The sequence below is a fragment of the Cyphellophora europaea genome (genome assembly GCF_000365145.1).
Source record: "Cyphellophora europaea CBS 101466 unplaced genomic scaffold supercont1.10, whole genome shotgun sequence".
In the NCBI taxonomy this organism is placed as follows: domain Eukaryota; kingdom Fungi; phylum Ascomycota; class Eurotiomycetes; order Chaetothyriales; family Cyphellophoraceae; genus Cyphellophora; species Cyphellophora europaea.
In genome coordinates, this window is record NW_008481798.1 from 635,565 (window position 1) to 647,478 (window position 11,914).

An 11,914-nucleotide genomic window follows, 5' to 3' on the forward strand; every position below is an offset into this window, starting at 1 on the left:
GCCTCACTTGCACTACGTGTTTCAGTGGTTTTTTTCTCTCTCACAAATTCCAGTGTCTTCGGAGTTTTCTTGACGTAGTAAGTACTACTGGTACCATTTCATCGCTCGGCGTAAGGCGACGAGGCACACCATGCCAAGCCTTCCCCCGAAGAGTACCTCGGCTCTTGCGTATATACATACTGGCTGTCCTTCCTTTCTCAGATACCGGGCACTCTCCCAGCAGGGTTGCAAACAAATCGTTGACATTTGTATTACTCTGATCAGCACTGGAAGGGCTTCGTTTCAGACCGAGTTCCACCGGCCTACTTTAGGTTGATATTCCGCATGGTTGCAACTGGGGTGATACCGGCATCGCTCTCCGAAATATACATACGCTTCTTGCGGTCTCGCAATGGCGAACATGAAAGCCATCCACATCACCGACTGGCTGCCGCCCTCCAGAGGCTACGCATCCCTCAGCCCCGCCATAATCCCTCGACCTCGGCCTACACCCGATCGCATCATCGTGGCGGTCAGCCACGCATCCCTCAACCACGTCGACCTCCTCTACGCCCGCGGCCTGCACCAAAACAACGCCTCTGGCCTCGTGCGCCCGCCCCTCACCCTCGGACTTGAGTTCTGCGGCGTTGTTGCCGCACTACCCACCTCTGCATCCGCCCGTGCCGCGTGCGGATTCCAGGTTGGAGACCGAGTCTGGGGCTCCACGGTCGGGAGCTATGCGGAGTACGTATCCGTACCAACCTCCGCGCTGCGGCGGCTTCCGGATGAGACGAGCTTTTTGGAGGCGGCGGGTATGGGGGCTGCCAGCCCGACGGTAAGCTATGGGGCTTTGAGGCTCTGCGCAGATGTGCAAAAGGGGGATCTAGTGCTTGTGCATGCCGCAACGGGAGGGCTGGGTGTGCCGGCAGTGCAGATTGCTAGAGCAATGGGTGCGCAGGTCGTTGCTACGGTGGGGAGTGAGGAGAAGGCAAGGGTTGTGAGGGAAAACTTCCGGGGCGATGTAGTGGGAGTGGTGAATTATGGAAGAGACGGCTGGGAGAAGGAGGTGGTTCGGATCGCAGAGGGATTGGGGAAGGAGGGTGTGGATGTTGTGTATGATACAGTCGGTCTGGTCCTGTCGTCGATCAGATGCGTAAGATTCGGTGGCACGGTGGTCATCGCCGGATTTGCAGGGAGAAAAGGCGAAATGGAGAAGGTAGCGATGAACAGGATATTGCTGAAAAATGTGAAGGTGCTGGGTTACAGATATGGAGAGAGCGGTAGAAGAGATCCGAAACACACGGCGGAGTGCTGGCGAGGGACGGAGGAGCTGCTTTCGAAGAAGAAGATGAAGCCCTTGATCTACAAGGCGCACCAGGGCTTAGACAAGGTAGGCGAGGGGCTGCAGGAGTTGTATGAGAGGAAGGTATGGGGTAAAGCGGTGGTCGAAATCAAGAAGGAAGACGACCTTATGAAAGACTTCGCGGAAGGCCCGCCAAAGTTATGAAAAATCCCAACTAACGCCGGTACATTATCATTATGTCTCGAACTTCAGATACCCAAGCACCGGCTGCACGACTTCGATCTCTGTGCCGACCAGAACACGGCTGCTTCTTTTGCTCCCTCCGGCATTGCCAGAACTCTCCTGCAGGATAAGCAAGCTCGGGAAAACGACAACCTCTCCTTTACTTCCCTCAGGAATCTCCCACGACCAGTGGACAGCGTTTTGCATCCCAAAGATCTCCAATCCTAGTTCAACGGCCTCCTTTAAGAGATTCCCTAGGTGGCTTGTCTTTGCCTCGGTTCCGTACCGACTCACTGCCCATGGCTCGAAAGCGCCAGTGATTGCTGCAGCAAGACTCTGCACCTGCAAACTCATGGACTTCTCAATACTGTCGATGCCGAGCAAACCAAGTGTGTGGGTGCGCCAGTGCTGAACGTCTGTGGCTGAGTCGTGCAGTGTCGATGCTGTCATCAATCGGTACGTGTTCAGAAGGCCGGAAGGCAGCAGAGCTTCATTGGCGTCAATGCGGCTGCTATAGTCGAGTCTCGAGACGACAGTCTCGGTTATGCTGTGCTTTAACAACACGCGTGCGTCTTGAGCGAATGGGAGTAGACCGGCAAGGGAGTCGTCCAAATACGGAGAATCAAAGAGCTGGAGCTGCCTCTGTTGCTCTGCATCGAGCCTGGAGCCGCTACCAGCTGCCATTTGGTCCTGATAGAAGTTGTCCACATGCAACCCTATCTGTTCGAAGAGCGTGGAGACTTGCATGCGGAGCTGTCGGACGATTTCGCCCATGCCAGCCTTCTCCTTTGCTGCGTGGGTCGCTGCCACTGGTGAGATCAGGCCGGACGCACTGATTGAGATGGTTCTGCGAGGGTTGCCACTACTCAAGGCCCGCGGAAGGGACTGCCTCTTTGCTTGCATGGGGCCGCTGAGCTGTGTAGCGCTAGAGGTCGTAGCGTTCTCGCCATGCACGTAGCGCTTCTGCTCCTCGAGGAGGTTCACGTGCGAGGCGATATGGTTTGGCCCGGCAGCAATGATACTCCGTTTGGGCATAGCATTTTCGCTGCCAGTTGCCGCGTCTTGGTGCTCGTGTCCAGTGCTGTGCGACAAACCGATGCCCGGAGGTGGCTTCCCGTCGTCCTCCGGTTGCTGCATCAGGAATGAGTTTTGAATGCGCAAGTGTCGCCGGTGCCGACGCTTCTTGCGCTTTCTCCATGCAAGGAAAGCGATGATACCAGCACTTGTCGCAACTGCACCGCCGAGAAGGCTTCCCACTACCGCCCCTGCAAGCTGACCCCTTGGAACGGAGTCTTGCAGAGGAGCCGGAGATGTTGGCTGGCCACCCTGCGGTCCTTGCCAGGACGGCTGCGGTGACGTGGAGCTATTTCCCGGCTGCCTCTCGATGCTGGTACCAGCAGGGAACATTGGAGGTACTGTGGTTGTGATCAGCTCAGGTCGTGAGTTTCAAGCGCACCATATGTCAACATACCCGCAACAGGGGAGGACGCGGGGCCGTTAGAGGTATAGGACCCATCTCCAGTCGTTCCAGACATTAGTGAGGAAGTATCTAGAGTAGAAGTTCCTGGAATATTTGTGACCTGGGGCGTTGGCGACCACCAGAGTGGTGTCGTCTTGTCAGATTCGACAACGTCGAAGTATCCAGTGGAAGAGATGCTGCTTACGCTACTCGAGCTTACCTCCGCTATATTAGCGTGAAGCAGAGCGTTTTAACCCTTTCCTTCAACAACCCTAGCAAGCCTGGTACCTAGTTCCTTCGGAGCCAGAGCATCGACTCCGCGAGCCTCTGAGGTGGAAAGGATATCTTCGACTTTCTAGAAACCAGGTTCAGATGCACAACTTGGCGGTGATTAACTTATGCGAGTAAGCGTGTTATCACGGGATAGCGGACACGGCCTGTGCCGAGACAGAACAGATATGGAGAGTCGAACTCTGAGCTAGACCGATAATTTCGAAGCCAAAGAGGAATCCTTCCAGACGTTGCGAGACACCCGCCCGGTCCACAAACTGTTACATGACAAAAGGCTACTACAGCACCATCACAATGAAAGTAAGCAAACCCGGCCAGACAACCTCTGGCCTGCAGCAGCCCTTGAGAACCCGTTGTGGAAAAGTCCAACGCAATCACGGCGGATGCACAGGCTGGCCGGTGCCAAAAGCTCCCCACGGATGGGGAGCCTATCTGATTGACATGTCACACAGGTGCCACGAATGGCTGCGGTGGTCTGAAACCGGCCGAGCCATGACCGATGCTGAGGAGGGGCGTGCAGGTTCCTGTTTCTGGCTCAAGACATGATCACCTTAAGCCAAATAAGGCACAGCACTCTGAGGAAAGCAATTGCTCCGGTCCTTTGTGGGAATATTCTTCTATGGCCCTTGGGTGGCTCTCGATACTGACTGGTGAGGAATACGCTCGCTTCTTCTGAGAAGCAGATATCTATGCTCAGATGCCGGTGCTGTTGTGCCGATCGTCACCGGGTGACTATGTCGCTTGAATCTATAACGTCTAAGAAAGGGTATTGGAAGTAGGTGGGCACTACCATGCTGGCCGAGTAGACAGACTTACCTTGGAATCCGGCCATTCATTTGCAGTAACGACCTGGCCCAGGGTGAAGGGGATCTTGTAGATCCGGAACGAAGCTTTTTGAAAGGGTTGAAACATCGATTAGTTGGCTGGACCTCCGCGAGACGGGCTTAGGCTGGTGCACTCAAGCTTCTGAGAGCGTATGTAACCAGCGTAGAACGGAGGCTGCCCAGCTTCGATTCGCTCAGTGTCTTGTGGGAGGGGAGGGGGGGGGTATTGCAAGTGTTCTGCCTGCTAACACTCGTTGGGCGGTTCGAGTTGTCTAGGTCAGCGACGGCGTATACTGCGCCACGAAGAGTCCATACGGCTTACATGTATTCGGGGTACTACTGATGTTGGCTTTCCCAGGTATCGAATCAAATTGCTTATGCGGAGGCCTTCGCGGATCATACCAATTCGTACGTGTATGCCAGATTTGGATGTGGCATACAGATGCGGTTCTTTGCCAAGCACCAAGCTGAGAAAGCCGAGCGGGGGTTTCGTAGTTGACTTTCCTCTCATTCGCATGGTCTGATCCTTTCCGACCAGGACACAGCTGGGCGAGATGGACGCTGACGACTAGCCTTGTCGAAGGTGGTACATCAGATGCAAGGTCTGATGACCGCAATGAAGGGGGCAAGCCGCTGGCGAAGCTGGGCAACACCAATGCTATCCCAACCCCAAAGGTGGGGCCATCTAGCTTGGGTGCTACAGCGGACGGCCAGCATCTGTGCCTCGGCAGAATATTCCAGGCTCTCTGGTCGAGCATCGATGCTTTCCTTTCGACTTTCAACACGCACAAATCCATCAACAATCAAGCATATGAGAAACATGTCTGCCTGGAAATCGTCAAGCTTCATACAGGATAGCAGGAAACTGCCAGTCGATCCGCAGGATTTGGACTTTTTCAAGACCGTCCCATCCTTACAGCAATGGCTCGGCAACCCCCATTATTCCGTCGTCGGCACGAGCGCGCGCATTCCCAGAGACGATGGCGAGAACGATCTGTTTGCCATTACCCTCAAAACGACATCGACGATTCCCAAATGGCTCCTCGTTGTCCGTGATGAAGCAGTCGACCCTCGGCCTGACCGGCGAGATGAACCACCCAACGGCTCTGCGGACAAGCCCGACATCATTCTGCTTGTCAACCTCGAACAGGGCACAAATGGCTTCAAGGCTGTCGCTCATGGAGGCCTGCTGAGTGCACTTCTTGACGAAACCTTGAGCTATTGTGTGGAGTTTGCACGTCAAAGACGCTACGAGGCCAGAGAGCACCTCTTCACCGCGAATCTGAACATCGACTTCAGACAGCCCGTTGTCACTCCTGGCGTCGCCGTCATCAAGTCATGGGTGACGAAGGTAGAAGGTAGGAAGTATTGGCTCAGTGGGCAGATTGAGGGCGTAGAAGGTCATGTCTGCGTGCAGGTGAAGGGACTCTGGATATCAGCACGACCAGGAAAGATATGATCACCAAATCGCGAACATAGCTGGTCAAATTTCTGCAATGTGTCTTTGGAGCCTGAACATTGCACTGGTTATCGAGTGCTACGGTGACACCAGCCAGGAGATGCGATAGCCCTAGGCCATTGGAATGCCCTAAGTCTCAGGAGAGAAATGGAAGATTCATCCTGACAAATGGGACATCGAATCTAACTTGAACCCATCACGACAGCAGAAACTTACTACGCCTGCCGATACACATGTTTCTGTAGCACACCTGGCAAACTTTCCATCTCTAACTAGTAAGTCCTTTCACCCCAAGCGGTAATTAAAAGAAGGCATGAGTTGGCCCGCTGACAAAGGTCCTTGCTAGCACTTTCTCCGGCGATTGGTAAATGTTCGGGACGTACAGCTGATGAGAAAAACTCTACTTGCAGCTCCAGCCAGACTATAAAGCAATTAGATGGCCGGACTAGGGCATCTAGGCTCTCCCCTAGCATCGCAGACCTACAGAGCACTTGCCATAACCCAGCCATGTCTACCGCAGAAACAGCACCAACCCAGTTCATCCAGGGGCCCGGCAATGTTACATTTGCGTACCGCAGGTTTGGCAACGCCAGCGGCGTTCCAATCGTCCATCATATTCACTTTCGAGGTAATATGGATTTCTGGTAAGCCCATGACTGGTCGGTCTTCAGCTCAGTGTCTGATATGTGTGCTTCAGGGATCCACTGCTCGTGAATACCATTGCAGAGAGGCGTGAGGTCATCCTCTTTGATAACGCAGGCGTTGGCAGAAGCAGCGGCGAGGTTCCCACCACATTCGCTGGCTGGGCTCGGGACCTGATCGGCTTCATCCGCGCGCTTGAGCTCAAGCAGGTGGACTTGTTCGGCTTTTCGATGGGAGGTTTGGCTGGTGAGCTCCTGGTCTACTACCGTAGTTATGCCAAGGCTGACGAATGCGCCATGCAGTTCTCGAGGCTGCTCTAGCCGCTCCTGAGCTTGTCCGGAAGCTCATAATCGCCGGCTCAAGAGCGTCCGTGCCAGAGAAAGGCCCGATCGATGGCATCGTATGGCCACAAGAAGAGCCACCGATGAAGTACTTCACAAGCTTGGTCTCCGCGACTTCCCTTGACGAAGGTCGAGAAGCGCTCAGGTTCTCAACCTTCCCAGCAACGGACATTGCCTCAGCTGCATTCGATCGCTATTGGCAACGAATTTCGTCTCGCACAGCTGAGCCACCCAATCTCGAGCTGCTACCAATGGAACCGAATGGCAACAACCAGATCGCTTCGGTGTTAGGCGCAAACCAGCCCCAACATAATTCCTCCTTTGACAGGCTTGGGGAGCTCAATATGCCAGTACTGGTAATCAACGGTGATGAGGACACGCTCGTTCCTACGAGCCGCAGCTGGGAGCTATTGCAGAGGATCGAGAACGCACAGCTCATTATTTACCCACGCAGCGGACATGGGTTTCTGTGGCATTACGCGAAGAGGGTCGCCGAAGACACGAACCGATTCCTGGATGGTAGTGACTTCGAGTAATGACTGAAGAAATCTGTTTTCGAACGACGATGCTGAGCTTGCGCCGTTTAGTTCAGGTCGGCCTCGAATGCAGCGCCTAAATAATGTATTCCAACTAGACCATCGAATTACAAGACTTAAGTTCATTGCCGCCTCACTTCGTAGCTTTATGCAGGCAACAACGCGGGAGAATGTCCCTTGGGTCATTGGGCGTCTAGGTACGAGTAGGTTTCTCTTTGTCGCCTTTTTCATGCTTCCGTTGCGCACATCTGACAGCTTCCATGTACGCGGTCCTTTTTGAGGGCGCAGGAGGTCTATCCGTATCTGAGCCCAGCCGAACCCAACCAATCACGGACCGAGACCATTGGCCGAATCCGGCAATGTTGGTGTTCACGATGCTCAGGTAACCACGACCAGGGCATCCCTGCCCTACGCGTAGTGGTGTTTGGGCTGCGCCATCAACCAAGTTGGCATCGTACTCATGTGCCTTGTCACTTTTGACCCAATCCAGGTACCCATGAGGTCTAGCCAATATTTCCACGAGACTCGGTCCACCCGGGCTCAACGTTAGGCATTCAGCATTGCCAGGCAGATACCCATAGGCCGATACCTTTGAGTTGCTTGCCTCAACAGTCTCAGTAGGGTGGTCGTGAAAGTACAGACCTATTCTCTGTATTGGGTAGCCGATCTAGCCAACGAGCGGCACCAGGCTGGCACCCGCGAACGTAGTATGGTAGTAGCCCGTCTCATAGGGTGCAGAAACCTCGCGAAGACCAGTTGGAAATGGCTGTGGGCATTCACTGGCTGACAGACATGCCTGATCAGTTACAGAGACATTTCGCCGTACAAGTGTTGGCCACCACATCGACCACAAGAACTAGGACAGGGGAGCATCCCCTAGTCAATTCGATGGCTTGACTAATTGTTGCCCAAGTTGGTCAAAGGCTTTATTATATACCTCTCATAACACTGAATTACTTGCCAATATGCAATTAATGGCGTCGGTGTATTACCAAGTCCCCTCGATGACGACGACAAAGGCCATTGTGATTTGAAATTGTTGAGGATGTTGTTTAGTAGTAGATTTAGCAAGCCGATTGACGGTCCCAAGTGATCCCAACGGCTGGGGCCACGTATATATACATCGCCGTGCTTCTCAGACCTCTCTCGCTCCGTAGAAACAATAGAAACCAGTTCCACGAAAGCACCACTTAAAAAGTATCTAAGGTCGGCACTTTTCGGCTCAAATGGCGTTCAACACAACAGTACTCATCACTGGAGCCAAGGCTGGAATCGGTAAGGGTCTCCTTTCTGCCTACGCAGCAAGACCCTCAACCAGAGTCATTGCAGCCATACGTGACGGGACCGGATCCGTCGCCGCCAAAGCCCTAGAGAATATTCAGACGGGCCAGGGCAGCGAGATCGTTGTTGTCGAATACAATGCAAGCTTGCCAAAAGCGGCAAGCGAACTTGTGTCTACACTTCGAAACGAGCATCACATCGATAGCCTCAACGTTGTCATTGCGAACGCGGGAATTCTCAAACATTTCGGCCTCGCAGAGAACATCACGGCCGAGGATCTCCAGGAGCACTTCAACGTCAACACCGTTGCACCCATTCTTCTTTACAAGGCTACAGCTCCCTTGCTTAGACGATCGAGGCAGACGCCGAAGTTCTTCATCATCTCATCGAATATTGGCTCCAATGGTTTGATGGACAATTATCCTATGCCTATGCTTGCATATGGGCTTTCAAAGGCGGCCGTCAATTTTGCCGCAAGCCGCATACACCGTGAAGAAAAGGACATTGTTGTCGTTCCAGCACAGCCAGGGTGGGTCCAAACTGCCATGGGGGAGAAAGCGGCCACTTTCGCCGGGATGGAGCCAAGTGATGTCCCAGTGACACTGGAAGCCAGCGTTGAGGGTCTGATGAAGTTGTTTGATGCAGCCAACAAGGAGGAGCACAGTGGCAAGTTTTGGGACCAGAACGGGAAACAAATGCCCTGGTAGTGTCTGTCATACCGGACAAAACGCCACAATGTCGCAAGTCTTGAATAGAGTTGAGTAGCATCACGAACCTCGTATTGAGCTCATGATGATTGCGGATTACTATTTACTTTATTGGTCATTCGAGGCTGCGGCTTGTTAGTCAGCCCACATGTTTTCAGGGTCTTTCTGACGCACTGTTGAGACCAATCACCACCTTTAATGTATGGTGGCCACGTCTTCCGTGGATTGGAATACTGGTCAATGTCCAAGCTGTTGTCTCGCCCTTTCAGTCTTTCAAGATCCTGTTTAGAGTCCATCACATCGGGTGAATCAAAGGTGACTTCTGCTCAGCTAACCATACCCGTCCACTACCTCCCTACGGCGAAGCCGGACACGACGGTTCTGTACTGCTACTGGTCAACATGGGGTAACCGTCATCGATAGGCAACAGATATTGCTTGCCTCTGCCAGGAACCATAGACAACAGACATTCGTCGTCCAAATTCCCAATACCACAGCATACTTCCAACGATGGCACCATCAAACAACCGCTTCGAGTTTATTGACTATTCTGTGGCGGCGTCGGGCAGAGCGCGTCTCAAGCCGGAAGTCAGACGCCGCGCAAGAGTACTGGTTATGAAGGATTTGTAAGTCTCCGTGAATTTGCATTGGAACAGAAGTGGTCCTCCTGCTGAATCTGAGGGCTTCCTGAAAGACAGCGTGAGAGTGTCACCTACATCTTGATCCCCGCTTGTGTTTCGCTACACGATTACTGACATCTCTGTCAACAGCTTGAGGAAAACCAGGAGCCTGGATACTGTCAGATCTGCGCCAAGGACAAACAAACCGCTAAGTCACCACAAGACTAGATTTCGTGTGAAGCAGTCACAGGAGGCAAGGCCTTCTGTTTCTCCAGCTTCCAGTCGGCTCAACAACACCATTTCGGATGGGGACACGACTGAAAGTATTCCCCAGACCCCCGCGGCTTCTGTCCGCGCATTCATCCGCATCGAGAATCCGACCGCTCGGACGCGAGCTTTGCTCGACTACTATCTCCACGCGTATTGGACAAACTCAATAGCCGTCAATCCAGACGGAGCGTGGACAACTCTGACGCTCGCCGATCCTGCCATGATCCACGCCAAGCTAAGTCTGGTCGCCCTGCATCGCGCAGACCGCGGCCAAGATGGCGGAACGCCAGAGTATCTCTACCATCGAGGGCAGGCCATGCTGAACATCAAGCGACGGCTGGAGCAGGGTGATTCATCAAGGGATGACGGTGTTATTGGCACAGTTGCACTGCTGGCGAGCCTGGACGATCATTCGCAGCTGTCTTCCGAGACGAAGGATACGCATCTCCAAGCGGTGGCGGCGCTCGTGCAAGAACGCGGGGGGATCGATTCGCCCCAGATCAGCGACGCGCTTCGACTCGTGCTTGGCTGGGTGGATCTCTTGCACGCCACGTTGGGCGAACAACGCCCTAGCCTGGGCACCCCGAGCATGGCACTGACGGCGACTCCAGAGGACATACGCGCCGCTGGGGCCAAAGACTTCAAGCACTCTAGACGGCGTGGTCACGCCTACGGCGGCACGGTGGGACGCCTGTACGATATCAAGTCCCACGTCTCCCTTCTCATGGACCTCAAGGCCATCATCATTCGACCAAAACGCAATCGCGAACTCCGGCGCCTATTCAGCAGTTCTCTGTGGAAGCTGGAGTACGACCTCGCCAACATCGAAGATCTGGCGGAGCAGTCCGATCCGTGGAGCGAGCGAGATACAATCCGAGCCTTCAGGGACGCCGCCATCGTCTGCTCGTACGCCAACCTCCGCGAACAAAACTCAGTCTTCATCTTTGGCATGCTCATGCAACGGATACAGAGAAGACTTTCCAGCATGCTGAGCAACTTACAGCTTGACCAGCAGTACTTGAACTCTGGCGAAGCCACTCTCCTTCTCTGGGTGCTCTCCATGGGCTGGAAGGCGGCCTTGATGGCGCGCAGCGACGGTCGCTGGTTCTCCATTCGAGGAGTCGCAGTGGCGATTCGATACGGGTTGTCGGAAAAACTTTTTGGGACGGATGCCACTACCACCTTTGATGGTGACGGTGACGGTGACGGTGACGCCGAGGATCCATCATTCACCCTCGGTCTCAGCGCCTCAGAAGTGATGCAACTACAGGATGAGATGCAAAGGTGGGCCGGACAGGGTACATTGGCTGTTCGAGGGGAACAAGGCAACTACGGCTCCGCACCATCGAGCGAAAGTGGAGCTCACTAAATTCTCTCTCTCTCGGATATGTATCTTGCAACCAGGGGTGTATCTTTTGCTACCCATAATGGCTCCTACTAAGGCCGTGTGCGAGGTCGCCGTGCGCCCGGGGGGAAACATAGTGAGACAATTTGTATCGGCGAGTGCAAGACCCGGCAAACGTACCTACACGACCCCTCAACAAGCGAATTCGCAGGGAATTGGCGCCAAAAAGGCATGATCCGTGTTGGCAGCGAGTATCCATTGAGAAACTTCGGTCGAGAAACTTCGAAACTGGGCCAAGTCGGAGTGTCGACAAAAGAAGAGTTACTCAATCAACATAGTCGGGCGACAGCTGTTGTGTGGGGGTGGTGGACGTGCGAGGGAAGTGTACTGCAGTGAGCCCCACTCTCAGGCAGTGGAAATCTTGGCAGGCGGTCGACGCCTTGTTCATGAGAAGACAAGTAACGGGGGGGTTTATGCCCGAGTCTATCGCTGGTGACGCTGAGCCCATACCATCGATTGGAAGCAGTCATGGCTTGCGCATGGAGTTTTATGCTCCATGAAAAGCGCCAGTCTATCTAGTTCTGTCACCACGCTGGCTTGCCTTGCCATGCCCTTATCCTGATGCTGCGTCAAGT

At 53.9% G+C, this 11,914-nt stretch overlaps 6 protein-coding genes across 6 annotated transcripts; 5 read left to right on the top strand and 1 right to left on the bottom strand.

The window, feature by feature from the left end:
* Positions 1-391: 391 nt before the first annotated feature.
* HMPREF1541_09336 (uncharacterized protein) lies at positions 392-1,486 on the top strand (the record flags this gene model as incomplete). Its single annotated transcript, XM_008714010.1, has 1 exon — positions 392-1,486. The coding sequence occupies one exon, from the start codon at positions 392-394 to the stop codon at positions 1,484-1,486; it is 1,095 nt and encodes a 364-aa protein (XP_008712232.1).
* Positions 1,487-1,516: 30 nt separating this feature from the next.
* HMPREF1541_09337 (uncharacterized protein) lies at positions 1,517-3,039 on the bottom strand (the record flags this gene model as incomplete). The annotated part of the gene is made up of 2 exons (XM_008714011.1): positions 1,517-2,919; positions 2,976-3,039. 2 exons carry the CDS (start codon positions 3,037-3,039, stop codon positions 1,517-1,519), a joined length of 1,467 nt encoding a protein of 488 aa, XP_008712233.1.
* Positions 3,040-4,898: 1,859 nt separating this feature from the next.
* On the top strand, positions 4,899-5,537 carry HMPREF1541_09338 (uncharacterized protein; the record flags this gene model as incomplete). The annotated part of the gene is made up of 1 exon (XM_008714012.1): positions 4,899-5,537. One exon carries the CDS (start codon positions 4,899-4,901, stop codon positions 5,535-5,537), a length of 639 nt encoding a protein of 212 aa, XP_008712234.1.
* A 507-nt stretch (positions 5,538-6,044) lies between these two features.
* On the top strand, positions 6,045-7,056 carry HMPREF1541_09339 (uncharacterized protein; the record flags this gene model as incomplete). Its single annotated transcript, XM_008714013.1, has 3 exons — positions 6,045-6,181; positions 6,235-6,425; positions 6,482-7,056. The coding sequence occupies 3 exons, from the start codon at positions 6,045-6,047 to the stop codon at positions 7,054-7,056; spliced, it is 903 nt and encodes a 300-aa protein (XP_008712235.1).
* A 1,226-nt stretch (positions 7,057-8,282) lies between these two features.
* Positions 8,283-9,044, top strand: HMPREF1541_09340 (uncharacterized protein; the record flags this gene model as incomplete). The annotated part of the gene is made up of 1 exon (XM_008714014.1): positions 8,283-9,044. One exon carries the CDS (start codon positions 8,283-8,285, stop codon positions 9,042-9,044), a length of 762 nt encoding a protein of 253 aa, XP_008712236.1.
* Positions 9,045-9,554: 510 nt separating this feature from the next.
* On the top strand, positions 9,555-11,303 carry HMPREF1541_09341 (uncharacterized protein; the record flags this gene model as incomplete). Its single annotated transcript, XM_008714015.1, has 2 exons — positions 9,555-9,670; positions 9,815-11,303. 2 exons carry the CDS (start codon positions 9,555-9,557, stop codon positions 11,301-11,303), a joined length of 1,605 nt encoding a protein of 534 aa, XP_008712237.1.
* Positions 11,304-11,914: the final 611 nt, after the last annotated feature.